Consider the following 15690-nt stretch of genomic DNA (forward strand, 5'->3'; position numbering starts at 1 on the left):
AAAAAACCAGCAAGCCTCTTTCTGCGCCCCACGGAGGGGCTAACGCCTGCATTCTTGCAGTTCATGCGAGAGATGGCGGGGGCCTGGCAGATGACAGTGGAGCAGAAGTTCGGCCTGTTTTCTGCGGAGATAAAGGAAGCAGACCCCCTGGCTGCGTCAGAAGCCAGTCAGCCCAAACCCTGTGCCCCCGAGGTGACCCCTCACTGCATCTGGATCGATGTACGTGCCCCCCTGGCTCCCCTGTGTTCCACCCACTCTTCCCAGAGGTCGGGGGCTGCCCTGGGACTCCAGGTTGAAGACTGCCCCACCTGGGGGTAGATGGCCCATCTCTCCCCCCAGGCCCCGCCGGTCTCGTTCCGCTGCCCCACAGACCCCACCTGCCCTCCTGTGGGCCTGAGCCCCTCCTTGGCAGGCAGTGGTGGCTCGAGGGTGGGGGGCCACCTGGCCCCGCCAGCAACATGGCCCCGCCAGCAGCGTGTCCCTTTCCGTCCAGTTCCTGGTGCAGCGGTTCGAGATTGCCAAGTACTGCAGCTCTGACCAGGTGGAGATCTTCTCCAGCCTACTGCAGCGGTCCATGTCTCTGAGCATCGGGGGCACTGCGGGGAGCATGAACCGGCATGTGGCGGCCATCGGGCCCCGCTTCAAGTGAGAGCTCACCCCAGGGCCTGCTCCCCCGGGTTTCCTGTGGTTGGTCACTTGTTCACCAGAAACTGACCGAGCCCCCAGTACATGCCTTTCCCTGGGAAAGGGATCCGCATATGATGGCCGGGGCCACCACGCTCTCTCGGGGCTGGGGACATGGGGCAGCGTGCTGTCCACGGCAGGGAAGTGTGCAGGAGGTGCTTCACGTGGGGACCCGGCCAGCCAAACGCTCGGGGTGGGCAGCAGCAAAAGGATTCTGGTGACACATTGGAGAGGGAAAAACGGCCAGCTGTGTGGCAGAGCCTGGTGTGACAGCTCAGGCCCATTACCCTCTGAGGCCGATTGTGCCAATTGCACACCAAGCCCTGTGCAAAACCAGCCACACCGGGGGAGGGCACACACCCCCATAGGCAGCATGTGGCCCAGTGGGCCTCAAACCAGGTGCGGTGGTCAGGGGCGCTGTGGACACAGCAGGAGGGCCTGGCCTGGCATGGGGAGGGCTCTTGACTGGGCCTGCAGATACCTGGGGGGTCAGATGGAAGGAGGGTGAGGGGCCCCTGCAGGTGGGCACCACTCCCCCTACCTGTTCCCCTCCCTGAGCTCTTGACTCATGTTCCTGCAGCCCACTGGGCACCCCCTCGGGCCGTGCTTCTCAAACCAGTACCCAAGGGCTAGTTCTCTTTTTCCCTAATTTCCAGTCTGTCATGGACCTATACTTTTACAAATTGCAACGAGAATGGGTTAATAGGAGAGGATCCATGCTGGACCGTCCCAGCCATGGGAAGTGGCCATGGAGATGAGCAGGAGGGCTGCCCGTTCCTGACCAGCGCGTCTGTGGATGCCTGCAGGGCAGCCCTGATCTTGCAGAAGAATCCAAGCAGATTGTTCTTAGAACCTGAGTTCTACCTTCGTAGTCACCGTAGGTGATGGTACCTCAGGGAGTGGTTTGCAGTTCGTGGGACCAAAGCTTCTGGCCGAGGGGCAGGGTCACACACATGTTTTCCCCCCAACAAAAGTGAAGGTTTAAAAAACCTTTCGTAAGGCATCAGGGTACAGTAATCCGAGACAGGTGACCACCTGCCCGATCCACAGCCCTGGCGGGAGGGCTCTGCCGCCCGCAGGTGGGCCCTGAGCTCAGGGAGAGGTTTGCAGGGGGCACCACTCGCTGACCGGGGCCCTCTTGCAGGCTGCTGACCCTCGGCCTGACCCTCCTGCACGCGGACGTGCTTCCCAATGCGACCATCCGCAACGTGCTCCGCGAGAAGATCTACTCCACTGCCTTCGACTACTTCAGGTGCTGCCCCCACCCCCTCCAGCCCCCAGGCCTGGGTCACTCGGCCTGCCGGGTGCCGACCCCCCGCTTAGCGGCCCGACTTGTCATTAGGAGGCTGCGCGCCCCACCTCGCCGCGCTTCCTGACTCCTAGGCCCTGGCACTCACCCTCGTCCCTGGCTGTTTGCAGTTGTCCCCCAAAGTTCCCTACGCAGGGAGAGAAGAGGCTGCGTGAGGACATAAGCATAATGATTAAGTTCTGGACCGCCATGTTCTCAGATAAGAAGTACCTGACCGCCAGCCAGCTCGTTCCCCCAGGTGAGCCCCAGCCTCAGCCGTGCTGCATGGTCACCGGAGGCCCACGCCTGCCCGGTCACCTCTTCTCTGGCGCTCCTGGGGAGCAGAAGGGAGGGCAGGGTCTCTAAGCAGACAGGCAGACACCCCTTGGTGTAACTTCGCAGCGCCGGGCCGTTCACAGGGGCCCCCTGCATGCCCGACGGTCTGTATTGGACTACGGCCTGTGTGCTGGGAGGGATAGGGCATGGTCCATTGTCACCTGGTGGGGCCAGTCTTACCGGCAGGTGACTCCAACATGGGGGTCGTGGGAGCGTCCCCCGAGGACAGGCACTTGCCCTGCAGCAGTTGGGGACCAGGGGCAGTTTTCTGGAAGAGGTGACGTGTGAGCTGCATCTCGGAGCATGGAGGGTGGACGGGGTCAGGGAAAGGCGCTGAAGTGGGAGCCGGCAGCCGCCCCACAGGAGGAAGCCCCGCTCTTGTTTCTCTGAAGCATGTAGCTGGTCACGCGCCCAGGCTGGGGGAGGCGCGTCTCCGTAGGCAGACCCACGTGGCCAGCCTGGCCGCCAGGAAAGGGAAAAGCAGGCACAGTGGTTGTAAGCAGCTCTTGGCTCCACTCAGAGCAGGGCAGGCAGCCCTGCCGTCTGTCCCCACAGGTCCCCGAGTCATTGCCATGTAGGAGGACACTGGGAGGTCAGTGCCATAATTGATCAAGGCAGCTCCTCGATTTGCTTTGCTTTGGGCTCAGGGGAACGTAACACACTTTAGAAAGCTTCCATCTGCAGTGGTTCATGAGGAACTTTGCAGACGCCTGGTTCGTCCAGGGAAGCCGTCACCAGCCGTCTCCCCCACCTGCTCCTCCACAGCTGCCTTGTCTGTGGTGAAGGTCCAGGCACCTCTTTCTAGAATGCCGTGTCTGCCCACAGATAACCAGGACACCCGGAGCAACCTGGACATAGCGGTCGGCTCACGCCAGCAGGCTACACAGGGCTGGATCAACACCTACCCGCTGTCTAGCGGCATGTCCACCATCTCCAAGAAGTCAGGTCGGTGGGGCTTTGCTGCCGGGTCCCTTGGGTCCTCGGGGTCATGGAGCAGCTCCAAGGGACACTCTGTGCCCTCCCCCCTCCGTCCCCAGGCATGTCCAAGAAGACCAACCGGGGCTCCCAGCTGCACAAGTACTACATGAAGCGCCGGACGCTGCTGCTGTCCCTGCTGGTGAGGCCCGTGCGCCATGCCTGCAGCGCCGGGGTGGGTGAGGGGCGCGGGCCATGCAGAGGCGCATCCGTGTCTGTGTCCCTCACCAGGCCACTGAGATCGAGCGTCTCATCACGTGGTACAACCCACTGTCAGCCCCGGAGCTAGAGCTGGACCAGGCCGGAGAGAGCAGCGTGGCCAACTGGAGGTCCAAGTACATCAGCCTGAGCGAGAAGCAGTGGAAGGACAATGTGAACCTCGCCTGGAACATCTCTCCTCATCTGGCCGTGCAACTGCCAGCCAGGTGGGCTGCCTGAGAGGCCCTGCCAGAGGTCCAGCACAGGGCACCTGGTGGGGGGAGGGCACGTGTCACAGCCAAGGACTGTAAGGAGAGAGCCATCGTAGCCCCAGACGCTCCCCAGTCCTGTGCAGTGGTGGGGTCTATCCTGCCAGGGGCCCAGCACCCCAGAGCCCGAGGAGATAACATCAGGGCACCCCAGGGCCTCACCTTGTTTGATGAGGAAAGGAAACACCTGTGGTTACTCTGGGAGGTAGGCCTGGGAGGTCTGGGTTGGTTCCTGGGTGGCATCTTCAGGCAGCAGGCTACTCAGAGGGGCGGTTGGCAGCCGAGTGTCCTGTGAGCTGTCCTGAGGCAGCTCTTAACAGGGACAGGACTCAGGCTGGTAGGTGCTGAGAGGGGCTTCCCAGGCCCCCTGTGCTGAATCCCAGTATACTCCATGTGCCTGCGTGCAGGGTGGGCCTTTCGTCCCCGGAGCCCACGCTGCATACTTACTGCTTCCTTCTTCGGGTCCTAAGTCCTCCTCAGGACAGGATCGCAGCCTGATGGCATTTAGGCAGCAGCTGCCTGCCTTAGCCTTGGGCGGTCACACCTGAACACTTTGCACCCACCCTCCCACCTGCTAGGGTGCCTTCTGGCCCACGGGTGCCACACCGTGGATGAGCTGCTTTGGGGGCCAGGCCAAGGGAGGTGTCCTTAGAAGGATCATTCCTGCTCCAGGGAGTTCTGCCCTTGGGTCACAGCCGGTCACAGTCAACACTATGTCACTAGCCCCAGTGCTCAGATGTCACTGGGTGTTGGTCCACATCCCTCTCCCCTAGCCCCCGTCTTCGGTGTCTGCCACCCACACCCTCTGTGCCTGCAGGTTCAAAAACACAGATGCTATCGGCAACGAGGTGACCCGTCTGGTTCGCTTGGACCCAGGAGCCGTTAGTGACATCCCCGAAGCCATCAAGGTAGCGTGGCGGGTAGTGTGCCAGGGCCTGGTCTTAAGCGCACAGAAACAGAGCTGCCTCCAGGGATGCCTGGAGGCGAGGAACACAACCAAAACCCACTGACCTCAGTGGTACCACGATTTTTCCAATCTCTTGTGTTATCTACTCTTCGGATGAAACATTTACTGTGTTTACAGTAGAAAAACGTTGAGTGTATTTCACCCTGGTTGAAGTTGTGCTGTTGTATGTAATGTGTCAGAAGCTGTTACAAATGCCTTGCGGTTTTCACTCCTTGGGGCCATCCCTGTGACTCCCTGCTTCCTCCCCAGTTCCTGGTCACCTGGCACACCATCGACGCCGATGCCCCCGAGCTCAGCCATGTGCTGTGCTGGGCACCCGCAGACCCACCCACAGGCCTGTCCTACTTCTCCAGCATGTACCCGCCGCACCCGCTCACAGCGCAGTACGGGGTCAAAGTCCTACGGTCCTTCCCACCGGTGAGCTCATCTGCTGGGTTGGCCTCGGGGCGCTGCCCGGCCCCACGGGGGGACGGAGGGCAGGCCTGATTGAGGGTGAGGACGTGTCCTGGGGGTGGAGTGACAGCAGGGCCAGTCCAGGCGGGGTGGAGCCCTGGGACCCCCGTCCTGCGTGGTGCTCTCACCCCTCCCTGAGTCATGGCTGCTCCTCCCCCACCACACAGGATGCCATCCTGTTCTACATCCCCCAGATCGTGCAGGCCCTCAGGTATGACAAGGTAAGGCATGCAGCATGGGCCGACCAGCCTGGAGGGCCGGGCGGGCAGCGGGATGGAGCCCAGGAGCAGGGCCACTGAGCTGGGACCTGGGCCCAAGGTCTCTCACCCCAATGTGGTCATCCAGCGCCCGAGGCCCAGTCCTGCTGTGCTGGGTGAGCAGGTTCTGGAAACATTGCCGGCTGCTTCCTCAGGGTGGGCGACCTGGCCTGGGACCTGTACCTGCTGAATGGGGGTCTCAGCAGGTCCCCTAGCTCCCAAATCCAGCTCCCCGTCTCCTGGGGGGAGTTGCCAGGGGGTTGGAGGAGACAGCGTGTGTATTAGTGAGCTCAGGCCACCCTGGCAAAGTACACAGATTCGGTGCTTAAACTACAGGGAGCTCCTTCCACACAGAGACGTCTGGATCTCAGATGTCTGGAGGCTGGACGTCTGAGATCCAGGTGTCGGCAGGGCTGGTTTGCCCGAGGCCCTTTCCTCGCCGTGTAGACGGCGGCTTCTCCCTGTATCCCCACACGGCTGTCCCTGTGTCTGTGTCCTAATCTCTTCTTAAAAGGACATAAGTCAGATTGGATCAGGGCCCCCTACTGATCTCATGTAACTTCATCAGTTCTTTAAAGGCCTATATCCAAATACAGTCACATTCTGGGGCGGGGGGGGGAGGACCAGACTTCAACATATGAATGGGGGGTGGGGGTGGATAATTCAGCTGTAACAGTGTACATGCACATAGGGGCCTGGCACAGGGCCTGGACAGAAAACACCCACGGGGTGACCACAGCCCAAAGCCCTCACCACCCGCGCTTCATCCTGGTGCCACCCCCAAGCCTGCATCTGAGGGCAGCAGCGTCTACAACTCCTGCTCCTGCCCATACACTCCCCTGCCCTGGGCCCACAGGGCCCCAGAACACCCCATGCCCCGGCCAAGCCTGGAGACCCTGCACTGGAGGTTGCACATTCATGGTTCATCTTTAGATATAGTTGCTGGGTTAGAATTGGGTTATTTGAAGTTTGACCTGTTGGGGAAGCCCACCAACCCAAGTTGAGGACATCTGTCCAAGGAATACTTTACCAAATGGGCCGCAAATGACTGTGGGGAGGAAGAGGCTGCCCCCCAGGAGTCTTCCAGAAAGGCCAGCTGCCTTTGTAATCTAGGACATGAGAATTCAGCCTAAGCTGGGAGTGACATAGGGTTTTCTGGGACCCGTCCATCACTGGGCAGCGTCTTCTAGACACCAGTCCACAGGGGCGCATTTGAAACCCACCCACCCACGCATCATGCTTGACGACAGCAGAAGCTGGTTAGAGTCCGGGGCTTAGAGTCCAGAGGAGGGAACAGAGGAGACAAAAGCTGGCGCGTGCCTGCATAGACAAAGACCCCGGCGGCTGGCCAGCCCGCTGGACTCGGGCTGGACTCCGCAGCCCAGGAGACGTTCTCACAGCCGGCACCGCTCGACCACACTTCTTTCTGGGTCTGCCAAGCGTGGAGTCATTGCTGCTTGGGTGAGAGCGGCCTCTCTTGGTGGAGTGTGGCCAGCCTGGGCTGACCTTGCTTTCCTACAGATGGGCTATGTGCGGGAGTATATTCTGTGGGCGGCATCCAAGTCCCAGCTCCTGGCACACCAATTCATCTGGAACATGAAGACGAACATCTATGTGGATGAAGAGGGGCACCAGAAAGACCGTGAGTGCCCGTCCCTCGGGCCCCACCCCGTCCTCACCACCTGCCCAGGGTCGTCATTCCTCCACTCCCACCTCTGACCCCTGCCCGGCCCCCAAGGCCCTGTGGCTCCGTCCTGCAGCTCCCCGGGCAGCGCTTCCCAAACCAGGTCGTCCCAGGACCCTCACACCCTTGAAAACTACAGAGACCTTCAAAGAGCTTGGGTTTATATGGCCTTTGGCCATCCGTGCTCACCAACATTAGAAATTTAAAATAGAGGGCTTCCCTGGTGGCGCAGTGGTTAAGAATTCACCTGCCAATGCAGGGGACAAGGGTTCGAGCCCTGGTCCGGGAAGATCCCACATGCCACGGAGCAACTAAGCCCGTGCACCACAACTACTGAGCCTGTGCTCTAGAGCCCGCGAGCCACAACTGCTGAGCCCGCGTGCCACAACTACTGAAGCCTGCGCACCTAGAGCCCGTGCTCCGCAACAAGAGAAGCCACTGCAATGAGAAGCCCGCGCACCGCAACGAAGAGTCCCCGCTCATCACAACCAGAGAAAGCCTGCGCACAGCAACAAAGACCCAATGCAGCCAAAAATAAAAATTTAATTAAAAGAAAAAAAAAATAGAGACCCATCTCACATAAACATAACTTTTAAAGAAGTGAGCGAGAAGAGTGGCATTGCTTAACACGTTTACAGGCCCCTTTAGTGCCTGTGGGAGATGAGGTCATCAGTGTGGTGGGAGATCCCCTCACTCTGCCTCTGCATTTCATGTCAGAATGTGCTGTTTGGGCTGAAGTGGCTACAGGAGATTGGGCCTTGCTGACCCATAGTTGGAAAGGGAGGAGCGTCTGGTGTTCAGGCCCCCGTGGGTGCTCCCCGCTAACGCTACCAAGCTTGGCGGGACGGTTTCTCAGGGGTTCAGTGCAGTGAGGGTTCTGAACCATGTTGTGAGCCTCGCTCTCTGTTCATCCAGCCCCTGCTTGCCCTGCACTCGCCCCTCGCAGGACCTGTAACACCCACCATGGTCACACCCAACGCGCAGGGCAAGGTCTCCAGCGCTGACGCATTTCGTGACGCAGTACTTAAAGATCCCGTGTGTGGAGCCCCAGCTGTCTCACAGGACAGAAACGTTTCTGAGTGCTAGGAAACTGTCAGGCTTTTTTGTCAAGTTTAACAGAGTATTGTAGTTGTTTTCCTTAAATGGCAGATTCATTTTATTCATTTTCAAGAAAATATCTGCCATAAGTCTACGTCTGAGTGACTTTACCTTGTCTCTTAGTCACTCTTTCAAGTAAAAATGACGTTCCCTGGAAGAGGGGACAGTCAAATGCAGGTGCTCCCCTGAGACCACCACACGCTTCAGGTGCGGCCCCCTTGAGCATCCGTGATCCTGGGGCCCTCCACTCACCGCAGCCTCACGGGCGTCAGCACCCTGAGGAGGGCAGACCTCCTCTGGGCGGGGTCTGGAGAGAGGGTCCCCAGGACTGCAGGCTTACCCTCGGTTTCTCTGCAGCTGACATTGGCGACCTCCTGGAGCAGCTGGTGAAAGAGATCACAAGCTCCCTGTCCGGCCCGGCCAAGGACTTCTACCAGCGGGAATTCGACTTCTTCAACAAGATCACTAACGTGTCAGCCATCATCAAGTAAGTGGCATCTTCTCCAGGCCGCACTTGTGGGAGTTGCCCAGGGAGCTTTGTAGACATGGCCCCTCGACGTCCCCCACTAAGGAACAGCCAGACGGGGAGTCTGCTCCCGCCATCCAGGGCCCCCGCGGGCATAGCAGATGCACAGAAAACAACATCTCAGGTTCACTTTGGGTCTTGCCCAAGCCTGAGGACATCTGCTCTCCAGGTTCTGATGGTCCCCGTGGTGTTAGGGAAACCAGACTCCTTTGCAGCCCCAAGGTCCTTTCTTGATTCACCTCCTGGGCCGCCATTCACATGGAGCAGACGCCGACCTTGGACGTCTTGGGCCACCCATTTGTGCAGGATGGGGCCCCGGAGTTGTGGATGCTGGCCGGGCGCCTGGGGAGGCAGCAGGGGAGCCCTAGTGCCATTCCTCCAGGCGCCTAGTCACCACACTGTCCCCAGTGCTCAGGCTCCGCCCCCACCCCATCACTGCGGGCCACGTGTCCCATGGTCCTCTCCTGGCCAGTTCTAAGCAGAGCGGCAACGTGGCAGCAGAGATGGAGGATCAGGGTGGACTCCCTGGGCCTCTGCCACGTGAGAGGCGTGATTCCATTTCACTTGCCTTGTCGTGGGGCGCAGAGGTCTGAGGGCCTTCCCGAGGCCACACTGCCAGTAAAACACGGAGCCCGCAACCTGGCCCCCACAGCAGCGCACACCCCCTTCCCCTGCCCCAGGTGGCGGAGCGCAGGGCTAGGGCCCTCGGACAGGAGGGCCTGTCTGTGCCCTGAAGCCACAGACACCAGCGTCTGTGTCTTGTTCTCCAGGCCCTACCCTAAAGGTGACGAGAGGAAGAGGGCTTGTCTGTCGGCTCTGTCTGAAGTGAAGGTGCAGCCTGGTGAGCAGGGCTCGAGGCCAGTGAGACGGGGGTCTGGGGGGCCCTGGGTGCCCGGCACCCCTCTCCAGAACCTGCCCCTGCCAGTGGTCACTCTTGGTTCTCCTAGCTACTGCTGTTTTCTGAAGGCCAAAGCCCTGTCCTTGGCAGCTGTGGTTCTAGAAGGTTCCTGAGCTCCAGTGTAACAGAAGCAACGCAGGCCACACAGTGGGCTTAGGGAGGAGCGGGGGCGTCCCAGGTGTGCTAGGGCCTGTAGGATGAGGGGGCCCATGTCCCCCTCCCTGGTGCTCTTGCCACGTGGTCAGATCCGTGTCTTTCCAAGACAAGACGGGAACCCAGACGTCACCGCACAGCTCTCCGTTCTTAACTGTCTCACACACTCGTTCTTCAAAACCCTGGCCTTGCACACTTGCCCACTGCCTGCCTCAGTGGTGGGCACCAGTGCAGGGCCCTGGGTAGGCCTCTCCTGACCGTGCTGAGCCCTGCCCAGCCCCGCCCCAGAGAACACTCAGCCTCCCAGGGGACACCATGCTGCCGGGTCGTGTCCCCGAGGCACTGGGGAGCCAGCTGGGCTCTAGAGCAGAGTGGAGCTTGGGCTGTGTGAGGGAGGCTGGGCTGGCGAGGGAAGGAGGGCGGACGAGGCGGGGGCCCACATGGTCCCCAGGGGCCCAGTCCTTCTCACCAGGACCCCGCCTCGAGCACCCCCACCTCCGGGGGCTTGGGGAACTGTGGTCCGTGACCAGGAAGGGCCTTCTCTCGACCTGCCCTGACAAGGTCGAGCTGGGGGTGTCAGGTGGGTGGGCACTGGGGCTCCTGTGTCCTGTGGCACTGGCGGCCAGTGACCTGAGAAGCTGAGGGTTTAGGGTGTCCTCTTGGAGAAGCGTCTGCGGGAGGCGGTGGCCCCATGTGGAACGTCAGGATGGGTCCAGGGAAACAGCACAGAGTCAGGGACGACGGCCTTACCGGCCTCGGAACAAGAAGTCGGCGGTGCCGCAGGCAAGGCCCTCAAGGCCTCAGCACAGCCCCGTCTGCTGGGAAAGCCTCATCCTGCTTGGGCCCTGGGATGTCCCTTCTGTCCCTCACAGGCTGCTACCTGCCCAGCAACCCCGAGGCCATCGTGCTGGACATCGACTACAAGTCCGGGACGCCCATGCAGAGGTGAGGCACCCCCCGCAAGCTCCCCCTCACGGGCTCCCATTCCCTGTCACTTGCGCCCCATTCTCTGTTGTTTTCCAGCGCTGCAAAGGCCCCGTATCTGGCTAAGTTCAAGGTGAAACGATGCGGAGTTAGTGAACTTGAGAAGGAAGGTCAGTGGGGCACGTCCGATGTAGTTTGGGGTCCCCATGAACGGTGACGGCCTCCAGCCAGTCAGTCTGGGCACTTGTCTGGGGGTGGCAGGCACGTGTGCAGTGACAGAGGCCCCAGGGAGGACTGGTCGGCTTGGCTGCCGTGCGAGTGACCGCAGGCTGGCAGCCTCCACAGCAGGAGTCGATTCTCTCCCAGTCTGGAGACCAGGGTGTCGACAGGGCCCTGCTCCCTCCTGAAGCGCTGGGAAGGATCCTTCCGGCCTCTTCCCGGGACAGGGCATGGTTGTTCCTCAGCTGTGGCTGCCACATACATCACACTCTGCAGTTCTGGGGGGGCATGAATGTGGGGAACACAGCAGCACAAGGGTGTGGCCCTGGGTCCTCGCTTGTCAGCTGTTCTTAGGAAGAGACCCTGGCCCCGTGGCCCCACCCACTGACCCCCGGTGTCTGCTGGGCCTCGTTGGCCTCCTTAGGGTTTTGCAGAGATGATCCCTAAGGTTCTGTGTTGCTTCAGGCACATGATCAGGGCTCGCCCTCAGCATCCTCAGAGGGCCTCTCTGCCCGCCACTGACAGGAAGCCTCTCTCTGTGCAGGTCTGCGGTGCTGCTCAGACTCCGAGGATGAGGGCAGCACACAGGAGCCCGATGGCCAGAAAATCTCCTGGCAAGCAGCCATCTTCAAAGTGGGAGACGACTGCCGGCAGGTTGGGCTGGGCAGGCAGGGCCGGAGGTGGGCGGGGCTGGGGCAGGCCCGCCTCTCTCCAAGGCTCCAGGCACACTTCTCAGCATCACACAGAAATAGAAATCCTTGGTTCCCCATCTGGTTCTGTTGCCTTGGAGTACATCAGGGCTTTCTGCTAAACCCAGAGGCCTCTCCAGTGGCCCCCCCTCCTGCTGTACACCCTGGCTGCTCAGGGGGAACTGCCCCGGGGGGATGGGTGCCCCTTACTCAACACCCACCGCCAGGCAGTGCATCCTCGCAGTCTGCCCAGGGAGCAGTGGGCAGTCAGGCTCACCAGGGCCTCCCTCCCTCCTACCCCTCCCCCTCCCCCTCACTGGGCAGGGCCACAGGCACCTGGAGCCAGCAGCCCACTACCACCCTGAGTCTCTCCCGGTTCCCAGGACATGCTGGCCCTGCAGATCATCGACCTCTTCAAAAACATCTTCCAGCTGGTTGGCCTGGATCTCTTCGTCTTCCCGTACCGGGTGGTGGCCACCGCCCCTGGGGTAAGTTCCCCAAGCAGTTGCTTGGGCGCTGCCCCTGTCCCTCACCCTGCGGTATGCCCGCAGCCTCAGCCTCGGCCCTTCCTCCCTAGTGCGGGGTGATCGAGTGCATCCCTGACTGTACCTCTCGGGACCAGCTGGGCCGCCAGACCGACTTTGGCATGTACGACTATTTCACGCGCCAGTACGGGGATGAGTCCACGCTGGCCTTCCAGCAGGTGGGCAGCAGGGCGGCCCCACTGCCCCCCAGCCCCAGCTCCCGCATTGGTCAGCACCCTGTTTCCAAGTCCTCGTATGTCTGGGGGTAAAACCAGGGCATCTGTAACCTTCCTTGGGATGAAAGGCATGCCTCGAGAGGGGCTCCCCAGGAGAAAGCTGACAAGAGTTGAAGGGGGGAAGGGGCCACCGCCCTGCACCTCAGATGCACCCACTTGTCACTCCGGCTACCAAGGTTTGGCTTGCTGATCTAAGCGCAGGCCCAGGGGTTCCAGGGTGCCCGCAGGCCCAAGAGGGCACAGCTCCGGGGCGCCCTGAGCATGCTGTCTCTGCACAGGCGCGCTATAACTTCATCCGCAGCATGGCTGCCTACAGCCTCCTGCTGTTCCTGCTGCAGATCAAGGACCGGCACAATGGCAACATCATGCTGGACAAGAAGGGCCACATCATCCACATCGGTGGGTGGGCATCCTGCCGCGGGGGCACCGGGGCAGGGGCTCTGGGGGTTGGGGAGCTGGGCTTCCTTTCCAGCCGCTGCTCCCCAGCGTCCCCAGGAAACGGCAGCTACAGGGCATCCACCCGGCTTTGCCCTGCAGCTGATCCCAACACGATGGCTCTTTGGGGTATTGCAGACTTTGGCTTCATGTTTGAAAGCTCCCCGGGTGGCAACCTCGGCTGGGAACCAGACATCAAGCTGACAGACGAGATGGTGATGATCATGGGGGGCAAGATGGAGGCCACCCCCTTCAAGTGGTTCATGGAGATGTGTGTCCGCGGCTACCTGGCCGTGCGGTGAGCCCTGCGGATGGGTCGGGGGGCAGGGAGGGGCTTCCATACTGGGCCCGTTCATCCAGCAAGCCCCGCCCGCCCCTCAAAGCTCCCCTTGGGTCATCTCAGGCCTTTGGTGGACACAGAACTGGGGTTGGGGCGGGGGTATGCACGGGAGGCCCCCTGAGGCCTCGCCTTCCTGTCACGTCTCTGCCACCTGTGCCAGCAGCATCTTGCTCCAGGCATCAGTGACCCTCCACGTTCTGCATCTCCCAGGCTTGGCCTCGCCTGCCGACGCCTTGGGGCCCCTCTGAGCACCCCACCTGCCCTTCCTCCCTAGCCTGACCCCCTGTACCCCCAGGCTGCGTGCCAGGGACTCAAGTCCTGGCTTCCAAGTGTCATGTGGCCAAAGCCACAGAGCAGTGTGGGGACACCTGGACTCCAACCCGAGTCTGCTGAAGCCTGCATGGCGCGTACGCGGTTCCCTTCAAGAAGGGAGGATCCCTTCCTCAGCCGGGCACAGAACCACGGCAGGGGCCGAGGGCAGGCCCTGGGCAGGGGCTGCATGTTGACCACAGGCAGGGCCCCCACCCAGGCTGGCCTCTGTCCACCTCCCTCCCTGCCTCTCCCCAGGCCCTACATGGATGCCGTTGTCTCTCTGGTCACTCTCATGCTGGACACGGGCCTTCCCTGCTTCCGCGGCCAGACAATCAAGCTCTTGAAGTAGGTCCGGCAGGCAGGCCACTTGGGGGCGGCTGTCCCCTGAGATGGGAGCCCCTCGAGTGCTGGTAACAGGGACTGTTATCGAGGCCAAGTGCTCCCCCTTGGACGCCCAGACAGACGGGGTTCTGGGTGAGGCACTGTCCCCAGACCTCTCGTGTGTGAGGTGCCATGGCTTAGGCGGAGGATGTACCCTGCGGCCCTTCGTCCCTCAAGGGTGTGTCTGGGCCAAGCCCCGGGGCTGCAGTGGCTCAGCCCCCTGCCAGTCCTACCCTGGCCACAGGCTCCTGGGCCCGGGAGGTGCTGGGAAGGGGCCCAAGCCCTCGAGGCCAGCTGGGAACCGTGTCCCCACAGGAGGCCAGGCCACGTCCCTGCAGGGAGGGCAGCCTGGAGCCCTGGGGGCGGCAGCCCTGACACGGTCCTTCCCCCCCGCCAGGCACAGGTTCAGCCCCAACATGACAGAGCGAGAGGCCGCAAATTTCATCCTGAAGGTCATTCAGAGCTGCTTCCTCAGCAACAGGCAAGTCACCCTGTCCTGCCCCACCCACGCACCCGTGTCACTTATCTAGTGTTCAGTGGGCACCTGTGCAGGCCCACACCTGGGCCAGGTGACAGGATGCACTGCCCCGAGACGCCCGGCCCAGTGGGGCAGGAAGTGAGTTCTGAGAGGCTTCAGTCCCCTTCAGCTGCTGTGGGGGCCATGACAGGAGGGGCCTGGTGGGGGAACTGGGGCCACTAGAAGCGGTGGGGCCAGGCCTCAGTGACAGGCCTGGGGACAGGCTCCCAGGGGCTGTGACAGTCGAAGGTGGCCTTGAGGTTTCTAGGCTCAACAACGGGGTGAGCGAGGGGAGTCCAGGCCCCGGGAGGTGCAGAGGCCCCAGGCCCCCACCCTGGAGACAGAGAACTGGCTCCGGTGGACCCGCCGAGGTCCAGTGGCACAGGAGCATCACTTGGTTTTGCTGACTGGGGAGCAGAGAAGTGGGGTGGCTCAGGGTAGCAGGAGGGGTTTGGAGGGCGGCATGAGGCAGGCTCTCCTGATGGTGATGTGAGGCGGGGGGGTGGGGGGCGGCGCGGAGGGGGAGCGCACAGACCCCTTCCAGCCACATGCCAGGCCCCAGGGCTGGGAGTCAACTCCTACAGACGCACCCCCGGGCCACATCCCGGGCCCCAGGACCAAGGGCAGGCGTCTGGCTGAGGAAGGGCATCCTCTTGAGCCCACTTTGGGGCCCATGAGCAAGGAGGAGATGGGGCATAACAGGGAGGCTGTGGCCATTGGTGAGGGAGCAAGTGTCCCAGTGAGAGAGGGGCTGGCAGGCAGACAAAAAGTCCACGATCGGGCACTCGGCCTCCAGGGGTGTAGCAGGACGGCTCAGGGGGTCGGGTCCCCAGACCAGCACAGGCCCCTCACAATCCCCTCTGCTCTCTGCTCCCAGGAGCCGGACCTATGACATGATCCAGTACTATCAGAACGACATCCCCTACTGAGGGGCAGAGTGCCGCAATCACTGCCTGCTGCTGCACACGGCCTGCCACTTCATCCGATGGACAGATGGGCTGAGATGCCCCTGCAGAGCCCGGCAACCCGCTGCCTCCCGAGGTGTCGCCTATATGGCCCGTGTGGCTGGAATGACAATCAGAGCCAGTCTCTGCACAGGTGTGAGCTATGCTTGCACTGGACACATTCCCTGCCTGTCTTGTCTCAGAGGTACATGAAGTATTTTCTTGTGTATAAAAAATGGAAAAATTATATTTAACCTAAGATTCAACCAACGTAAACAAAATAAAAACAAAAAAACTGCGTTGGAGCCAATTCAGTCCTAAGTGCACGTTCAGCTGGGGGTGGGGGCCGCCCGCCCAGGAGCCTCGCAGCCACGAGGGGCCAT

At 61.5% G+C, this 15690-nt stretch overlaps 1 protein-coding gene across 10 annotated transcripts in view; it reads left to right on the forward strand.

Moving 5' to 3' along the window:
• Positions 1-15605, forward strand: part of PI4KA (phosphatidylinositol 4-kinase alpha) — a 96569-nt gene extending 80964 nt beyond the window's left edge. For 3 of the 10 annotated variants that reach the window (XM_082417854.1, XM_082417855.1, XM_082417860.1), the window contains 23 exons: positions 61-219; positions 494-645; positions 1829-1936; positions 2104-2231; positions 3134-3253; positions 3346-3425; positions 3515-3708; positions 4568-4658; positions 4967-5134; positions 5338-5391; positions 6949-7069; positions 8567-8696; positions 9506-9576; positions 10437-10731; positions 10810-10880; positions 11474-11583; positions 12002-12106; positions 12196-12321; positions 12657-12777; positions 12916-13111; positions 13721-13810; positions 14244-14327; positions 15241-15605. In XM_082417854.1, coding sequence (XP_082273980.1) covers positions 61-219; positions 494-645; positions 1829-1936; positions 2104-2231; positions 3134-3253; positions 3346-3425; positions 3515-3708; positions 4568-4658; positions 4967-5134; positions 5338-5391; positions 6949-7069; positions 8567-8696; positions 9506-9576; positions 10437-10731; positions 10810-10880; positions 11474-11583; positions 12002-12106; positions 12196-12321; positions 12657-12777; positions 12916-13111; positions 13721-13810; positions 14244-14327; positions 15241-15292 — 2826 coding nt within the window. In that variant the 3' untranslated portion in view covers positions 15293-15605. Of the gene's footprint in view, positions 1-60; positions 220-493; positions 646-1828; positions 1937-2103; positions 2232-3133; positions 3254-3345; positions 3426-3514; positions 3709-4567; positions 4659-4966; positions 5135-5337; positions 5392-6948; positions 7070-8566; positions 8697-9505; positions 9577-10436; positions 10732-10809; positions 10881-11473; positions 11584-12001; positions 12107-12195; positions 12322-12656; positions 12778-12915; positions 13112-13720; positions 13811-14243; positions 14328-15240 lie in introns of those variants that run through there. The other 7 variants (XM_082417856.1, XM_082417858.1, XM_082417859.1 and 4 more) reach the window with 7 other exon arrangements.
• Positions 15606-15690: the final 85 nt, after the last annotated feature.

This window comes from Balaenoptera physalus (genome assembly GCF_965194825.1).
Source record: "Balaenoptera physalus genome assembly, chromosome: 12".
Classification (NCBI taxonomy): Eukaryota; Metazoa; Chordata; class Mammalia; order Artiodactyla; family Balaenopteridae; genus Balaenoptera; species Balaenoptera physalus.